Source organism: Entelurus aequoreus, linkage group LG09, assembly GCF_033978785.1.
Source record: "Entelurus aequoreus isolate RoL-2023_Sb linkage group LG09, RoL_Eaeq_v1.1, whole genome shotgun sequence".
Lineage (NCBI taxonomy): Eukaryota > Metazoa > Chordata > Actinopteri > Syngnathiformes > Syngnathidae > Entelurus > Entelurus aequoreus.
In genome coordinates this window covers 24,711,632-24,731,181 of record NC_084739.1, presented here as the reverse complement: position 1 = coordinate 24,731,181, position 19,550 = coordinate 24,711,632, and the positions used below count along the sequence as shown (strand labels likewise).

The 19,550-nt window shown below is 39.0% G+C and overlaps 1 protein-coding gene across 1 annotated transcript in view; it reads right to left on the bottom strand.

The window, feature by feature from the left end:
- LOC133657275 (fibulin-7) overlaps window positions 1-19,550 on the bottom strand; it is a 44,941-nt gene that overhangs the window by 5,382 nt on the left and 20,009 nt on the right. Inside the window, exons 4-7 of the mRNA XM_062058404.1 lie at window positions 17,425-17,550; window positions 15,788-15,925; window positions 10,546-10,683; window positions 6,744-6,882 (exon numbers count right to left, since the gene is read on the bottom strand). Of these exons, the coding sequence (XP_061914388.1) occupies window positions 6,744-6,882; window positions 10,546-10,683; window positions 15,788-15,925; window positions 17,425-17,550 (541 nt within the window). The remainder of the gene's footprint in view (window positions 1-6,743; window positions 6,883-10,545; window positions 10,684-15,787; window positions 15,926-17,424; window positions 17,551-19,550) is intronic.

The following is a 19,550-nucleotide window of genomic DNA, read 5'->3' as shown; positions in this document are numbered from 1 at the left end:
GACAACCGTAATTTGTCATGTGTGGTGCAGAAGCGTTGCTACAAAAAGTAGCAATACTGCTAATATGTAGCATCATTTGAAAAGTCACGCGCTAGAGAATGAAGAGTGCTTACATCATGTCAACATCTCTGTTCGGTGCCACACCAACAAAATGCTGAGGCAAACATTTCCACATCAACACCGTATGAAAAAATAGGGAACAGCAGAATGAGATAATGTCCGCAGTAACCTACCACATAGCGATTTGATTTCCTATTATGCAGCTCATTTTTATTTGACAGTTATTGAAATATCTTGTGTGACATCATGCACAAAAGTGCACTTTATTTGTTTTAAACTATTGGAGTGGCGTTCTCAGTGTTGTTTTGATATGGTATCTTAGTGACATGCACAAAACTGCACTAATAGCTTGTTTTAAAATGTGTCTGACACTTTCTGTTTTGAAATGACATGAATGTTTGTGCCACTGCTTAATAACAGTTTAATAAATACAGTATTGGTCAATTGACTTAGTTGTGATTTCACTCTCTGCATGAAAGTTTAAAATGAGCATATATTAATGCAGTATGAACAAGAATGTTTTAATGTAGACACATAGAATCATCATACTGCTGTGATTATATGCATCAAGTGTTCATTCAAGGCTAAGGCAAAATATCAACATATATATATATATATATATATATATATATATATATATATATATATATATTTTTTTTTTATTTTTATTTTTTTTTCTGTCTTGCCTCTTGGTGAGGGTGGTCGCATTTTTCCCTGCTCCTCCTCCTTCCCGCTTGCTTTCTTGTGTCCTTGTCTTTGTCCGAACTTTTTGAAGCCTCTTTTCTTGAGCTGTCCTCAAATCTAAACATCAAAATGAATTTGATCAACTGGACTCTCGACGCAATTGACACAGTCTTTTCGACAAGGAAAAGAGGTTCGGGGGAGCCTGGCTGCCCTGATGGAACCATTGCTGCGGGGTACGTGAGAGACTCCTGGAATACTTGGAGAATCATGTGCCTCTCAGTCCTTTCCATCGAGGACGTGGAAGACATCTACCTATTTGGAGCTGTGATCGCAGGGAATTTGCTGATTGGGCTGGGCATTGCTCTGGTGTATCGTCAAATTCGGAAGACGATGGCAGCCACTCAAGGGGCCAACAGGCTGTTCAACGCAATGGAAGGATTGGGTCGTGCTGTGGGATCACAGACTGGAGCGATTGCTGATTTGAATCGCAAGGTAGATTCCATCTTGATGAAGTTAGAGAAAGAATAAATTGGAATTGTCAGAGCCAGCATACAGAGCAGGAATGTCATTGTTTTGACTGCTCGAAGAAAAAACAACATCTTAATCTACGATTTGACTCCCTCGAATGGCCTTGAGGAACAGGCTGTTTGAAAACACTCCCCTGAGGACTCCTCAAAGATGGACGCTTTTGACCTTTCCCTTTTTTTTCAAAAGCACCTGGGTCGGACTCTTGAACTCTTGAACTCTTGGGGCCGGCCTCGGCCCATAAAGACAATTCCAACATCTCACCCAAGTTAATTGGGCATACATGCACGCACACACCCCTCCCCAAATCAACGCCTTCACCACTGCTTAATTCCTCCGGGGTTGTGGGGGCTGAGTAGCGCTCAACAGCAGCTGCCGGCCTCCAAAGTCCTGTTGGATGACTCTGTTGCGAGTTGTTGTGATTACATGTACCATGTTTATGTGTGCCATGCTATGTGAGGTTTTTTCCTCGGACTCAGTCTGGACCATTCCTGAGGGTCCAGCCTCAGACTGATATTTTTTTTACTCTCCCCCCCTTCCCCAATGTCACCTTTTTCCCACCTTTTTAAGGAGCGCCCTAAGTGGCTGATCCGTTGGCGGTCCCGTCTTGTCTCCCTGTAACGTATGTCTGCTCTTAGCGGGATTGTGCCGAAAATGTAATTTCAGTTCTTATGTGTCTTGTACATGTTAAGAATGGACAAATAAAGCTCTGATCTGATCTGATATCGTGTATCGCGATATGGCCTAAAAATATTGAGATATTAAAAAAAGGCCATATCGCCCAGCCTTAATTGAAACACAATTAAGCATATAAAGTCCATTCATCCTGTCGGGTTCGCGAGGGTGGCTTGAGCCTATTGCAGCTGCAATCGGGCAGAAGGCGCAGTACACCCTGGACAAATCGGCACCTCATCACAGGGAGATAGACAGATAACATTCACAATCACACACAAGGGACCATTTAGTGTTGCCAATCAACTTATCCCCAGGTGCATGTCTTTGGGGGTGGGAGGAAGCGAGAGAAAACCCATGCAGTCACAGAGAAAACATGCAAACTCCACACAGAAAGACCCGAGCCCCCTTCTTATTGTTGTTAGGCACCAGCCTATTTCACGCTTCATAATGCGCCACACATTTTCAATGGGAGACAGGTCTGGACTACAAGCAGGCCAGTCTAGTACCCGTACTCGTTTACCACGAAGCCAACACGTGGCTTGGAATTGTCTTGCTGAAATAAGCAGAGGTGTCCATGATAACGTTGCTTGGATGGCAACATATGTTGCTCCAAAACCTGTAAGTGCCTTTCAGCATTAATGGTGCTTTCACAGAAGTGTAAGTTACCCATGCCTTGAGCACTAATACACCCCCATACCATCACAGATGCTGGGTTTTGAACATTGCGCCTATAACAATCCGGATGGTTCTTTTCCTCTTCGGTCCGAAGGACACAACGTCCACAGTTTCCAAAAACAATTTGAAATGTGGACTCGTCAGACCACAGAACACTTTTCCACTTTGCATCAGTCCATCTTAGATGAGCTCGGACCCAGCGAAGCTGGCAGCGTTTCTGGGTGTTGTTGATAAATAGCTTTCGCTTTGCATAGTATAGTTTTAACTTGCACTTACAGATGTAGCGACTAACTGTAGTTACTGACAGTGGTTTTCAGAAGTGTTCCTGAGCCCATGTGGTGATATCCTTTACACACTGATGTCGGTTTTTGATGCAGTACCGCCTGGGGGATTGAAGGTCTGTAATATCATCGCTTACATGCAGTGATTTCTCCAGGTTCTCTGAACCTTTTGATGATATTACGGACCATAGATGGTAAAATCCCTAAATTCCTTGCAATAGCTCGTTGAGAAATGTTGTTCTTAAACTGTTGGACAATTTGCTCACGCATTTGTTCACAAAGTGGTGACCCTCGCCCCATCCTTGTTTGTGAATGACTGAGCATTTCATGGAAGCTGCTTTTACACCCAATCATGGTACCCACCTGTTCCCAATAAGCCTGTTCACCTGTGGGATGTTCCAAATAAGTGTTTGATGAGCATTCCTCAACTTTCTTAGTCTTTTTTGTTACTTGTGCCAGCTTTTTTGAAACATGTTGCAGGCATCAAATTCCAAATGAGCTAATATTTGCAAAAAATAACAATGTTTTCCAGTTTGAACATTAAATATCTTGTCTCTACAATCTATTGAATTGAACATAGGTTGAAAAGGATTTGCAAATCATTGTGTTTTGTTTTTATTTACGATTTACACAACGTACCAATTTCTTTTGTATAACATCAACTTGTTTTTCCACTCTATTGGTAAATTAATACATTTAATACACATTGTGGGAAAGTAAGTAGTATACAGAGCCTGTTAGTTAAGAAGCCATTAAAGCCTTGAGTTGATGTGACACATTCTGTACATACTGTACAAGTACTTACTTACAAGATCAAGCAAGCGTTTGTAAACAAGCATGAAGGTTTTTCAACGTATTTGTTTTGAAAATACTAGAAAAATCAAGTTTCTTGAGTGAAGAAAAACTGGGGGAAAAATGCAAGTTTCGTGTTTTTCTCTCTACGGTCCAGTCCTACAATTATTATAATAAACATAATGAATATCGGTCTGACATTATCAATCAACACTGGACATTATTATGTTATGAAAGCAGAGTTTTTGCATGTTTGGTTTGTACTCAGCAATGCTTTGCTTTGTCCTTTGTTGTAAGACAAAACCCTCAGTCACTCCTTTTGCTGGCACGCTGCTGCTTTGGTAGGAGCGTGCAGTACCGTGTTTCAGCTCTTTCGAGCAGGCGGCCTGGCTTGACAAGAGAAGTTGTAATGTTTCTCAGCAATTGGAATCCCATTAAAGCAAACATAATGTTCACCAGTGAGGTTCTGCTGAGCGTGCATGCTCTTGTCCCATATGGTTTGTGTCACTATTACGCAGCTTTTACCACACAGTTTCATGTGGCTTCTCATGTGGCTTCTGTGTGCGTGCGTGCAATCATCTCCCCCTCCTTGGAGCTGCCCTCCAGGGTTGTCAAGGATGAAATACCCTCAACATATGTACACTTGCCAAATCCAATTGCAATAAAGATATTAATGATAATGCTCAGTTTTGATAATTACGTAATATTGCTGTGGTTATTCTTTGCAGTCACAGCATTTTACTGATTAGTCCAACTCATCGGCTCCTCAGTTTTCATTAGTAATGCTTTCCAAAAAGTCCAACGAAGACTGCATCGTCTGAAAAGTGCGGCAAATTCTAGACTAGACTACAGCTGTCTAGACTGGAGCTGTCCTATCTAGTCTTTGAGCATTAACATCTGAGCCGGCTTTATCAGTTCATGCTCAAAGACTAGATAGAACATTGCTCGACGAGACTCGAGCTATCCTATCTCGTCTTTCAGCAAGAAGTCCTGCCTCTCTTCTGAGCAAGCCTTATCAGTATATGCAAAGACTAAATAGGCATCTTAGACTAGACTAGAGCTGTCCTAACTAGTCTTTCAGAAGAAACATCTTCTTAAACTTTACCAGTTAATGCTCAAAGACTAGACAGAACAACTCCAGACTACACTTAAGCCCTCTAGACTAGACACGAGCAGTCCTAACTAGTCTTTGAGCATTAATATCCGCATGGACTTTATTAGTTTACGCTCAAAGACTAGATACTGTAGAACAACTAGATAAAACTTGACTAGAGCTCTCTAGACTAGACTAGATCTGTCCTATCTAGTTTTTCAGCAAGACGTTTTGCATCTTACCCAAGCAGGAGTAAGCAGTTTATGCTCAAAGACTAGATAGGACAGCTCTTGACTACATTAGAGCTGTCCTAACTAGTCTCTGAGCATGAATATCCGAGTGGACTTTATTAGTTTATGCTCAAAGACTAGATGCTGTAGAACAACTATAGACTAGGGCTCACTAGACTAGAGCTGTCCTATCTAGATTTTGAACAAGACATTTTGCATCGTACCCAAGCAGGAGTAAGCAGTTTATGCTCAAAGACAAGATAGAGCGACTCTATAGCTGTCCTATCTAATCCTTTCCCATCTAATCTAAGCATAAACTGATGAAGCTTGCTCGGATGAGAGGCAAAACGTAGAGAGGACAAAGTAGAGAGGACGCTAGTTTGTGCTAAAAGACTAGATTGAAAAATCTTATACTAAACTGGAACATCCCTAGACATTGCTAAACTAGACTAGTGCTATCCTACTTAGTCTTTGAACAAGACATTCTGCCTCTCTTCAGAGGAAGCCCTATTAGTATATGCAAAGACTAAATAGGCAGCTTAGACTAGACTGCAGCTGTCCTAACTAGTCTTTCACCATGAACACCTTCTTAAACATAATCAGTTTATGCTCAAAGACTAGATAAAACAAATCTAGACTAGTTTGGAGCTCTCTAGCCAAAACTAGAGCTGTCCTATCTAGTCTTGCTCAAAGACTAAAATATTGTTTAAAGAATAGATAGGGCAGCTCCAGTCTAGACTAAAGGTTGTCCTATCTAGTCTTAGTCCTAAACTGATTAAGTCTGCTTGGATGGTCATGCTCAAAGACTAGATAGAACAGCTCAAAGACTAGATAGAATAACTCTAGACCAGACTCTATCTCACTAGACTATACTGAAGCTATCCTATCTAGTCTCAAAGACATCCCGCCTCTCATCCAAGCAGGCTTTATCAGCTTTGTGTACCCAAAGACTAAATCCAACAATTAGACTAGAGCTGTTCTATCTAGTCTTTGAACACGAACATCCAGGAAGGATTCATCACTTCATGTTCAGAGACTAGATAAAACAACTGTAGTTTAGACTAGACTACAGCTGACAAGACTAGAGCTGTTCTATCTAGTCTTTGAACATAAACATCCAGGAAGGCTTCATCAGTTCATGTTCAGAGACTAGATAGGACAGCTCTCGTCGAGAGCATAGGACGACTGTCCTATCTAAAGAAAGTATGATGTGTTGCGGTGATTTTTCATGGCTGATTTTGGTTTACATTTCAGCTCAGTTTGCAGAGGAACAGGAACAGCTGTCATGCGAAGAAGAAGAAAAGTAGCACCTACAGTACAAACAGATGAGGTACTTAATTATTATTTATCACACTTCCTCCTCATCCAGGCATGCACTGCACACCTTCAGCTCCAAACCAGAGCACAGCGCTACATTTATATCCAGTGAAATTTGTGTTGACCAAAACTAACAGAATATGAGCCAACATGTATGAAATCTTTTTTTTTTCTTCGACATACGACATCCTATCAGCTTCCTCAAGGACTCGTCTCCAAATATAGACCTGACCTACAGGGGGGGACTTGGACATGGTTTGAGGGTTATAAACAAATCAGAATAGGATTTTTACATTCATCACTCCTATTTCCTGCTATTAGTCAAAATGTCCCCCAAGAGCCCATTCTTCAACATTTAGCATAAACGTACTGGATCTTTGGCCGATCGAAAAGAAATAAAAGAGTACGTACAAGGAAGATGTTTTGACGTAGGTGATGTTGCCATGGGAGCGGGGACAGTCTGGGTTGACACACTGAAAGCCTCCCCCTGTGTTGATACATGTTGTTCCTCGGCTACAGTTGTGCTGCTGGTTTAAACATTCGTCCACATCTGGAAGACAAAACAGCAGAGGCATGTAAGAAGAGCGAGGGGCCGGCAGCCAGACCGTCCGCAGTCTGAGCACCGGGTGCTGAGCTCCAGCTGTTTATTTGGTTTTTCGGTTCAGTCTCACTTAAACGCTTCATGTCCTAAAGATCCCTTTTGCTGGGAAATGGTGAGGTCATTCATTTTAGGGCCAAAAACGTGTCTGACAGGATCGCAAAGGTCCTCTGTTATGCAAAATTAACTTTTTGATGGTGTGCTCACAGTAAATATGTGTTCCTAGAAACTGTTTATGAGCACCAAACGTGAGAAAAATCCATAATCTCTCTCACTTGTTTGCTCCTATTTTGAGAGAAGAGACATCGGTTGATTCTGTATTTTCATGACATCATGAAGGAAGAATTTCCTTTTTAGTGACGATGACGCCACTTGAGAATCGTTTGCATTTTAACCAATACTAGTACATCTGTACTTAAAAAAATGGAAAACTTGTAAATTTTTGCGAAAAAACTCAACTTTTTTTTTTTTTTACATTTGTGACATTTAAGTTGAACAGACTAGTTAATTAGTAGTAAACCAGACAGTATATTTACATTATTATATCTATTACATAACTAGGCAATACATCAAAAAATAAGTAATAAAACCCACAACAAATTGTCATAATTATTGCAGCAAAACAGAACACAGAAAATGTGCAAAAAAGCGACATTTAGTGATGTTCATAATTCCAGGGGTCATGAGTACTTGTTGCAGGTTTCTGCGACTGCATTTATTTCACACCAACATGAAGCACTGACAGCTTCTTTTTTCGGTCAGTTTACTACCGCTTACACAAGCGCTGGTGCTATTATTGTGGCCGCATTTCCGTGCACATGCCCACCTCTGACCCACCCCGAGCTAAATGAGCCCGACAAGTGTACACAAGCACCAATTCACAGAGGACAGCTTTGTAAAAAATAAATAAATAAATAGAAATTAAAAAAATCAGGCTTCACTGCACAGATGTATTAGGATTTTGCAGGTGGCCTGATTTTCTTCAGCAAAAAGGCTAACCTAGCATGATTTTGCTCTTAAAATGTTGGTGTAATGTTAGCTATGGAAGTACTATTGTAGCAAAATTATTTGCAAACGTGTATCTTAATCTGTGCTAGTGTAATCCAATTGACGTCTATTAGTACTAATTTGTGTGTCTATATATCAATCCGAGTGTGTGTATTCAGATCCGCGTATGTGTGTTTTAAGTTGTTCGTCTCTCCCTAATCAGAAAGAACCATCAATAGGCTGTCTACTTACACGTGACTTTTGCGACACTTCTGCCGTGTAAGATTGGAGCAAGTGCATCCAGATTCCTGAGCGTGTGCGCACATTCAGAAGTGCATGGATGCAATACAATCTGCGCGTGTGTATTTATGATCTGCGAGTAGCAGGAACCCTCTATTGCCTATGTGTCAAAGTCAAGGCCCGCGGGCCAGATCCGGCCCCCGGGATGATATTTCATTAGTACTAGAACCGACCTGCAGGCCACAGCCGCCTGCTGCTGTTTTGCACGCACCAATACTCCATTCCACACAATGCAACGGTAGCCCGCAAACTCACTGCAGAGCCGCAAGTGGGCCTCAGCTTCATTATTCATAAGCATTCAGGGCAGATGTCAACTTTCAGCAAACCCTCTCCCCAATAATGGCTAAATGGAAGGTGGACGTTGAGAACAGGGGGTTTCAAGCCACGTGGCAGGCAGAGTACATGTTCACAGAGGTAAAAGGCAAACCTGTGTGTCTTCTGTGTGGATGTAATGAAAGAATATAATCTAAGAAGGCACTATGAAACGTCTAAGAAACACAAAGACAAGAATATGGACACGGAACAAAGGCTAAGGTGGAAGAATTAAAACGAGTTCTTAAGTCCTGGCAGGCTCCGTTCACAAAAGCCACATCACAAAGCTATGGTGTTGTTTTGATAACTGACACCATGTTTAATTATAATTGTAATATTTGAATGATGATAAATGAATGTGTTGTGGCAGTATGCGGATTTCACCAATGCGGTGGTTTGTGGAAACAATCTGTTGATTTTCCAAACATCTCTAATAAACTGCCAACGTTTGAATGCTAAACAGGAAGTGCTTAAAGTTGAATGGCTTTGTAAAAACACTGAGACAAAGTCTAAGTTCATTGTGTTCTTCATTGTGTTTTTGAAACCGCACCAATTTTTTCCTCAGAGTTGTGTTTTGCCAAGAGGATTATTTGTAGTATGTACATTTTCAGAATGTACTTGTTCTATTTTTGGCCAAAGTCAGACAAAGAAAATAATCTGAAGTTGTCTTTATGTTTAAATTATTATGCCATGATTTTACCCGTCCAGCCCGAGTGGGAATAGATTTTCCTTCATGCGGCCCCTGAGCTAAAATGAGTTTGACACCCCTGGTCTATTGGCTGTCTTTTTTACACGTGACTTTTGCGACACTTCTGCAATGTAAGATTTGAGCGTGCATCCAGATTCCTGAGCGTAATCAGAGGTGCGTGTATGTAATACAATCTGTGTGTGTGTATCTGAGGTGTGCCTACATTTAACCAACCACGGAAGACACCACGCAATTTAAACCAATCAGAAACAACAAAAGGTGGGTCTCTGCGTCTCTCTTTCACACACCTTAGCTGTACGTTGTTTCTGATTGGTTTAAATTGTAATTTAAAACACGTATGCGGATCTGATTACACACTCCGATTGATATACCGAAACGTGAATTGGATTACATGTGCACAGATTGAGATACACATTTGCGAATTATTTTGCTACAAAAATACTTTCATAGTTGGCACTCTAGCTCACATGCAGTAGCTATGCTAGTGTTGACAACATTTGTGACCACCCCCATTTGTTAATGTTACATTGTTGTATGTGATATATAACATCTTATATAACAAAATGCGGCTAATTTATAGATTCTTCCATGTTAACGAAATTCACATGCCGCCAATACATTTGTCCTTGTCATCATGATATCATCAGACCGATGAAATTGCAGAATGGGTCGTGGTAAACCAATGACGTTGTTCACATTAAATCAAACGCATTCACACAATTATGCAGTCAGATGTTTAGCACTTTATGGACTCACCCTCATCATGGAGAAGAACTAACAAAATCCACAGGATGCAGCACCAATGCCTAAGATGATCGACCCGGCCATCGAAAAAGGAGGAGAAGCACGAAGACCGTGCTAAATGACTTTTCCGGTAGGCTACTTATGCTGTGTTACAGGCACTGTTGTTCATTAAATTTGTGAATGAACACAAGCACCTGTGTAAATATTTTTTGTTTTAATGTGTAGACTTCTGTGGCCAATACATCCAGAGATTTAATTTTTTCAAAAAATAGGTGGGTGCGCTCTATAGCCTGGAAATGACAGTATGTAAAAAGTGGATAAAGTACACATTAGTGCTTCTAAACTACAGAGGCACAGAAGGATGAATTCTACACTATTGTTGGACCTTTGAAACATATTTAAAATGATTAAAAATAGTATAATACGACACTTTTTAAAGTTGTGAAGCTTCTTGTTAGATCGCCAGGTAGCCCCTGTTGATGCTGCCAAACAGCCAGTAAGATGTGCAGCTGCTGCAGCCTCGTGAATGAGCCTTTGTCCCCATGTGCCCTCCCGTCACTCACCCTCACAGCTCCGCCCATCTGGGAGCAGCTTGTAGCCGCTGGGGCAGGAGCAGTGGTATGAGCCCGGCACGTTGACACATTCATGGACGCATAACGTGCCTCCCTGGTCCAGACGGTAGACTTCACACTCATTGACATCTGTTAAAAACAGGAAAAGGCAGGCATATCAGGACCATGCAGGGGCTGCTGTACACAAGACGGCAGGAATGTTTGGGATGGAGGAAATTCACCGTATTAAAACACATACTGGAACAAACATCTGGGTAGACTGTTTCTGTCAACCACCTTGTCTCGGTATTATGAACAAGACATGCATGAAATATATTAAATACATATACAGTTAAGACCAAAGTCATTCATCCTGTGGTCACCATTTTTATCGTGTTGAAAGGGTATTTTTGGTTGTAAATGACACAAGAAAGTGGCAAAAGAAGTTGTGTTAAGGGAACTTTTAGCATAGTGCGGAAGAGGGGTTCTCACCTGGCCTCAATTTCGGACTGCACATTTTCTCATGGTTTGACTTCAACAAAAGTAAGTCGTGACTTAATGACCAACTAAACACTTACCACTGAATCAGTGCTATTTGCGCCCCCAGGAAATACAATTCATCCATCCATCCATTTCTGCTGCTTCCCTATATGTACAATAAAATGAAATTTATTTTTTCTATCAGTAATGTTTGCTGTCCATTGCTTTGATGCATCTCTAATAAATACAATTAATATAAAGTATTGTTAACACTGGGAAAATACAATTGAATGACTATATCCACTTCCTAAAATTAGACTTTACCCTAAAACATTGTCATGTGTGTAGATGACTGCCTGGCTTCCCACACCTGCAAACACTTAACCTTGACTGAGGATTTAACGGTCACATTTTTATTAGATTCTTTCCACAGTGAAGTTTGTGGAATTAGAAGAAAAACCTTTAAACAGAAGGACGAAATTCAGTAAATAAAAGTAAAAAAAACTGATCGTAACATCTCTAGTTTGGAACCCATAAAATCCCACATTTATCATCGGGCCTGATGTGCTTGCAAACTTTGGTGAATTTTTGTGCAAGTTAATGCACTCCAAAATATTTGGAAACCCATGGAAATATAATTAAAAAACATATGTGATGCACCAAATTTTTGGCTACTGAATAATTTTGGCCAAAGGTTGGCCCAAAGTTGCCTTTTCGACTTTAACAAAACAGGATATGGTGATGACGTACATTCTCGGGTTTATCATCTGAAATTTAAACATTTCGATCACCATTCTGATTATGTGAACACCCCTGCACAGAAAATGACAGTACCCAAAGTGTCGACTCCTGCATGTGGCACCATTATGTCTATTATCGTTTATACTTCATATTGCATTGTCGTCAGTGTCTGATGTGGGGGGGTTGTGTGTCAGCGCGCATCCACCCTCGAAAATATATCTTTACCGCAGTTTGTACTGTATTTTTACATGTTTGACAAACTCTCTCTTCAATTTGGTATGAAAATAATAACCAGACTTAAAGAATTGCGATCACAGGTTAGGTGTAAAACAGCTGTGTAAATGTGATCACAGATCACTCTGAGACAGCACACAGTTGTAACAAATAATAATTTAAAAAAACTTCAATAAGTGTAGTGATTTCAATACCAAATTTATTTAGATGCATATTTAATGAAATTACACACATATTTAATATCTATATAAGTACATGTACTTCAGAAATTTATAAATATATATTGTATATACATTGAGGCACTTGTGATTATGGGCTATATAAATAAACCTTAATTGATTGTGTGTATGTAAACATGTATCATATGTACACGTATATAATATATTAATATAATATGTATATATGTGTACACATATAAATGTATAGGCTATAAATGTATAGGCTATATATATATATACAGTATATATATACTGTATGTGTATATATATATAATGTGTGTGTGTGTGTGTGTGTGTGTGTGTGTGTGTGTGTGTGTGTGTGTGTGTGTGTGTGTGTGTGTGTGTGTGTGTGTGTGTGTGTGTGTGTGTGTGTGTGTGTGTATATATATATATATATATATATATATATATATATATATATATATATATATATATATATATATATAATGTGTGTGTGTATGTGTGTATGTATGTTTGTATGTATATTGTTAACCCCGGCCAAATTTTTTTAGTCCAATGCGGCCCACAAGTCCAAAAGTTTGGACACCCCTGGTTCACATTGTTGTAATACCAGCAGTAAATAAATATCTTCATAATTCTATGATAGTTTTGTCCTCTGAAGAATAAATATTTGTGCAATTGTATGGCTTTGATTTTAATGAGGTTAGTACACAGTCATAGCCATATATCAAACTCTGGCAGCGCTGCTGCCGTCTGTCTGCTTTGTGTTGCAGTGCCTGGTTTTTGGGCTATGGGGCGGAGTCACCAACGCGCACACCTGATACCCATTTCCTCCTGAATACTTAAGCCAGTCCCTTCACTTGGCACTAGTAGATTTCTGATGGTTCACCCTTCCAGTCATTTTCATCTTGTCTGCCCTGGCTCCACTCACACTTCTTGTTACCATGGCTCTGCTGTGTAGTGTCAACGGTTTTCTTTCCACACCTTTAGTGTGCATCTTAGCTAAATCAGCATTTCTTAACTATTGTTGGGCCGCAAGCGCCCTCTAGAGAGCCCCCCAAAAAATATCTGTTCCTCAGCTTGGGTCTGTATGGGCTGCAGTGGTACTCAGTTGTAATACACTTCTCCACCTCTTGTGGCAGTAATGACAAAAAAAAAAGAAGAAGTCTGCAGCTTAAGTCATAGAAAAGTTTCTCAAAGGAGAACTGCACCTTTTGGGGGATTTTGCCTATTGTTCACAATCGTTATGAAAGACATGACGATGGATGTTAACGAGCGGCTTTTCGTGTCGTTCTTGCCAGTTCTGCGTCCTAAATGGCTGTCAAAGTGTACCAACTGGCCGGGTTACATCCCCAGTCATCTACTTTCCAGGTGAGAGGCATGATTTATGATCTGCAATAAAAATCCAAGTTTCCAATAACATCTGTCATCATGTCATTCACAATCATGTTGACGGATGGATTTTTAAAAAATGCGTTCTAAATATTAAATGAATAAAAGTCTGCTTACAGCGGAGTCAAAGGGAGACCCTCTATTCAGTTCAGTTCAGGTCAGTTCCAGTTTATTTCGAACATGCATACAATACAATGTAAAGCATCACACAATTCCAGTTGTTTCATTACAGCACGTCCGAAAAGAAGTACGAAGAAGCGGAGCTTATTTAATCCTACCCATTCTCAAACCATAGCAATTGTATCCGGTTTCCTTGTTCTCCGTAACAGAACAGTGAACAAATAAATAGTAAATAAATAATATACCATAGTCAGCTAACAAATAAATGCATAAATAATCTTTGTCTCAATAAAAAACGGGAAAAAAAAGGTTCAAAATGTTCATCATAATTCTTGTTCTGTGTACTTTGTGAACACTCGTAGTTTGAACAGTCTCTTAAACTGAATCATATTGGTGCTTTTTGATTTTTGGGTTAATCCGTTCCATAATTTAATTCCACATACTGATATACTAAAGGTTTTAAGTGTTGTATGAGCATACAAATGTTTTAAATTAGATTTTCCTCAAATGTTATATTCATCCTCTTTTGTTGAGAAGAATTGTTGTTCCGCCGATAAAATCTAATAAATAACCATTCAAACAGTGCCAACAATACTTAATTTACATTTTGTGACTTGAATATTAACCAAGTATTAATGATTATGTTATTATAATGGTTAACACAGACAAACTATTTATAGCGGCGACGTAATCACTTCCATGTGACCCTATGTTTACATCGAGTGGTCTGCTGCTTCGTCGCTTCCTTGCTCCCTGTAAGTTTATTGTAGATCATAAATAATGCCTCTCACCTGAAAAGTAGATGGCTGAGGAGATAACCTGACAAGTTGGGACACATTGACAGTCATTTTGGACCTGGAACTGGCGAGAACGACACAAAAAGCACTTGTTCCACACCCCACCCTGTTTGTTTGCGAGGATTATGAGACATTTTTCATTCATTTCATTTTTCACAAGCGGTAGAAAATGGATGAAAGTATAGGCTCTCATAAAGTCTGCAGTGAGCAGAAATCAGTGATGAAAAAAATTAATGCGCCGCGTATGCTTAAAATGATCAAAATATGTAAATATTAAATGTTATTATAAAAATGCCTGTTAGTACATTACATATATACTTACATCATTTTATACACAACCCTAATGGAGGTGTTAGGATATTTTTTAAGGGGCTCCATAGGTAGAATTGAACTGATCCCTTAGGCTCCATTGTAAGCAGGCTTTTGATCAAATGTATTTAATATTCAGAATGCATAAAAAAAATAACATCCCTCGTCATGTCTTTTATAATGATTGTGAACGATAGGCAAATTTCCCAAAAAAGTGCAGTTCCCCTTTAAGCGCAAAAATTATGACTAAAGTGGTGAAGCTGTATTTTCATTTGCACTTAAATGTTATTGACAGTTTATTTAAGAAACACACACACATATATATATAAATGTAGTTATATATATTTTTTAAATTTTTAATACTGTGTAATTGTAGTTACATTTATTTTTCATCAGTTTTTAGGAGTCCCTTCTTTTTCAGTATATTTTGTTCGTATTTATTTTTGTAATCCGCCTGACCTAAGCCTCAATAATAATCGTTGTGCATTACACATGGTTTCATGTCATTTGACAAGGTTGTTAACCTGTTAAACAGTAAGTAGGTTAGATATAAATATTGAATACCATTTAAATCAAGAGTAAGATTACCGTGTTGATGTTTCAGTGGGCCCCGGGCCCCTCTGTAGATGAAAAATTGTGCCCCAGGGTCAAAAAGGTTAAGAACCCCTGAGCTAAAGTAATAGCTTACCCTACCCTAAGCAAGGCAATGAATATTATTCGACTGAATTAATATACTGTATGTAAATATGAGGACGCTACATTGCATTGTTTGTCCAATGCAATAATCTAAAAGCACCTGAAGTGTGACCTAAATGGATGCTAATCAGCTTGTTACCCTGAGAGAGGATTATTTTGTTTGTTCCAGACTGGCCTCCACTGGTTATTTCAGGAGTTTAGTGGCAGTTTCTTGTGCATGGTTTGCACATCAGCGTGAGAGATGGTTACAATGTCACGCTTGGTCAGCACAGTGTTAATAGTATTGCAGTAGTGGTAGTAGCTCACCCTGGCAGATACTGTTGTCTGATGTGCCACTCATGTGAAAGCCAGCATCACAGCTGCAGTGTTGGGCTCGGTTCACTTGGGCACAGCGAGGTTTTCGGCTAAACGCTGGATCGTTCATGACGCTCCACTCAGGAGGAGCTGCATTTTTAAAAAAAATAAGACAAAACAAAATGTTTGGCTTCTGCAGCTAAAATAATTGGCAAGCAGTGATGGGCAAGCTCCTTGGATAGTAGTATATAGTAAGCTAAGCTACAAGTTACTCTTGATTATATGTAGCAAAGCTACAGGGGAAGCTATCCCAGGAGTATTGTAGCAAGCTACACAGCAATAGTAGCTTGCTACATCAAAGCTACATTTAACGGCATTTATACCTATGGTCCCACATGTATAATATCAATGTTAATGTAACTGAGAGTGTAAAAATGACCCCAATAAGGGTCCGTTACTATTAACTATATGTCATCTAGCTGTGGACATCTAGTGGTCCCCGCACCCCACTGTATGCATTTATTTAGTTTGCCTTTTCTTCGGCCCACCCGTATAATGTTATTAATTTTTTCTACCATCAGTAAACAAAAAAAAAACAGCATCTATCTATATCTTGACAAAAAAAACAATGACTTGTGTTGTTTGGGAACAGTTAGTAATAGTTATGTGCAGTAAAACTTTTGATGAACTCAACTCAATGTGTGTTCCTAAATTTGTGTCATACGTCTTAGATGAAGAGAGCAGTTATGATTTTGGTTTACAGAGTAAACAACTAAAGACTAATGTTTTGGGCATTGTTTTCTTTAAATGCATACATTTGTATAGATATGGCTAAGAAAACGCATTATTGTGGGTTTCCTGCACGTCTTAATCACTAAAAGAAAAATGTAACCCGCGGGACAGAATTCCTCTGCCATGTTCAAGTGTTTATTTTTAAATTGTCAGCTTGAAGCGTCCCTCTGTCTCCGACTCCCTTGTTGTCATGTGACATGAGTGTGTGACTGTTATGATTTTGCTAACTATTTTTAAAGACCCGTCTTATCTTGCCTCTGATTGGCCAGTCTGTAATGTTTTGTCCTAACCTTATCCAATTGTGACTCATCATAGGAACACCAACCAATTATGGATTTTCTCCGTATATATGGATGTTCTCATTCATCCAGGTCATTGCATTTTCTCCGTATTATTTGGGCCTGGATTCGCAGTCCATTTTCTCTCTTTGTAGCTAAGCTACAGGAAAAGCTACTCGTTAAAAAAGTAGCTAAACTACCGCCAAGCTACTGTAAAATGTAGTTAAGCTACGTAGCTTAGCTTCATGTAGCGTGTTACTGCCCAGCACTGCCTGCATTATTTAGTGCAGTGGTTCTAAAAGTTTTTTCACCAAGTACCATATCAGAAAAAAACTTGTCTCTCCAAGTTCCACCATAATGACTAACATTAAAATACAGTAGCTTATAAGGGCTATGTATTCATTAAAAACAAGGCATATGTTTTATTTAAAAACGGAATTCTATATTTTTTGGCACTGTATTATTACACACAGTTTGAACAGTAATACTGTGTCTGAATATACACTGTATTCTAATCAAGTGATTCAAGATGAAGCCAGCATACCACAGTTTGAGAATCAATGATTTAGTGGATGTCACCTGTCTGAGTTCGGTGCTGGCAGTGGGAGCCACTCCAGTTCTGGGAGCAGGTGCATTTGTACTGACTGACACCATCCACACATGTGCCTCCATTTTGGCAGGGGTTACTTGCACACTCGCTGACGTCTGAAGACACAGGACACAGGAAAATTGTTATTTTGCCTTTTGGACACTAAATCATGAGTTAGTCTTGTTATACTATGCATTATGTTTCAATGAAATCATACTTACCGTATTTTTTGGACTATATGGCGCATTTAAAATCCTTAAATTTTCGGATAAAATCGACAGTGCGTCTACTGTATGTAATAATTCTGGTTGTGCTTCCTGACCTCAAAGCAATTTTATTTGTGATAAGTGTGACCAGTAGATGGCAGTCATACGTAAGCGATACGTGTAGACTGGAGGTTGACGCCTGTTCAATAAATGACGCTAGCAAGTACCTGTAAGCAAGCAAGCCCAAAGCTTTAATATTTCATTGAGAATATAGAACATTACCCATGGTGCTAAAAAATCTGTCAAAATGTTTTAGTACGACTTTGGTAAGGAACAAAGCTGCGCAGCTTGATGGATGTATGCCGGAGCATTATGGCTACCATAGTCAGACGTACTGTGCTTCAGCATACGGGTATTATAATGATGTGTGTATAAAGATCCCAAAATGGCAGCTATTAGGAGACATACTATCTGACATTTTTTTTCGCCCTATTATGCAAAACCAACTTTTTTTACTTGTAGGTACCTGCTGATATGTATTTGGGATCTAAATAAATGCCAAAAATGTGCCTGCCATTGTAGTCTGTGCCGTAGTTAATACGTTAATTTTTTTCCTCTATCCTCTTGTTATTGAGGGAATTCATCCTCTACTGTTTTCTAACATTTCTAATATAAAGTAGCATACAGTTCCAACTTATATCTATCAGTAGTCTCGCAATGGAAGCGCTAAAAACTAATTCAAGATAACAGAAAAGACAGTGTCGAATTGGAACCAGGTAAATAAGACCGCCAACAAAACGGCGCATCCTGAAGAGACGGTTAGAAAGTGGCTTGTAAAACATAATCTATACAACTTTTTGACCAAAGAACTACCATTACATTATATGTAGACCACAAGGTCTACATATACCTTAAACAAGGTTTTAAATGTAGAAAAAAAAAATGATAATATGATCTCTTTTTTTTTTTTTTTTTTTTTTTTTTTTTTTTTTTTTTTTTTTTTTTTTTTATAATGTCCTGCCCAGCTTCTCGGGCAAATCATATAGCAGATGTAGATGCCCATATCGGCTGTTCAGATTTACTTTACAAAAGAGAAGTGTAGGATACTTCTCTTGTTGCCTTACTTGTATTTTGACTTTATTAAATGTATTTATATTATCATTTGGTGCAGCCGGGCCGGAGCAGGAGGGGATAGAAAGAGAGAAAAAGGAAGACAGAGGGGGGAATTGTGGGGACAAGAGGGGGATTAGACAGAGAGACAAAAACAACAACAGCAAACACAACAACAACAACAACAGAGCAACATCAGCAAATACGACATGTACAAATATGATGGTAAAAGTAATAGCAAATAAGCAGTTAGCGAAAATTTAAAAAAAAAAAATACGGAAATGACAATGAGCATTATTACACTAAAAATGGAGCAATATGAATACCAATAGAAATAGTGCTATTGATAATAAACAATACCAGTACTTTACCTTTATTATCAACAATACAATTGTTCAAATGCAACAATACATATACGTAATGATAACTTGAGATACGAAAGAATGCAGAAAAATGGAGGGGAAGAAAGAGAAGCAACCTTAACCTTGTAGATTGTTATAGTAACAATAGGTTAAGCTTTGATCTCTTTAATGCGCCTTATAATCCGGTGCACCTTGTGTATGAAAAATGTGGTAGTTAAGAAATAATGTAGTCGTAACACCTTAAGAGTCAAGCTGAACGACAAGTTGTTTAGCTTTTTGGCTTGTTGGCTAGCAGTCTCAACTCTGAATCTGCAGACCCTAAGTGTGAATTGTGAATAGAGCGGATCCATTAAGGGAAAACATGCCATATGGGAACGTAATCTTATGTCTAAGGGTCTACTGTATGATTGGCAAAACCATTCAGAATAATTTGTGTGG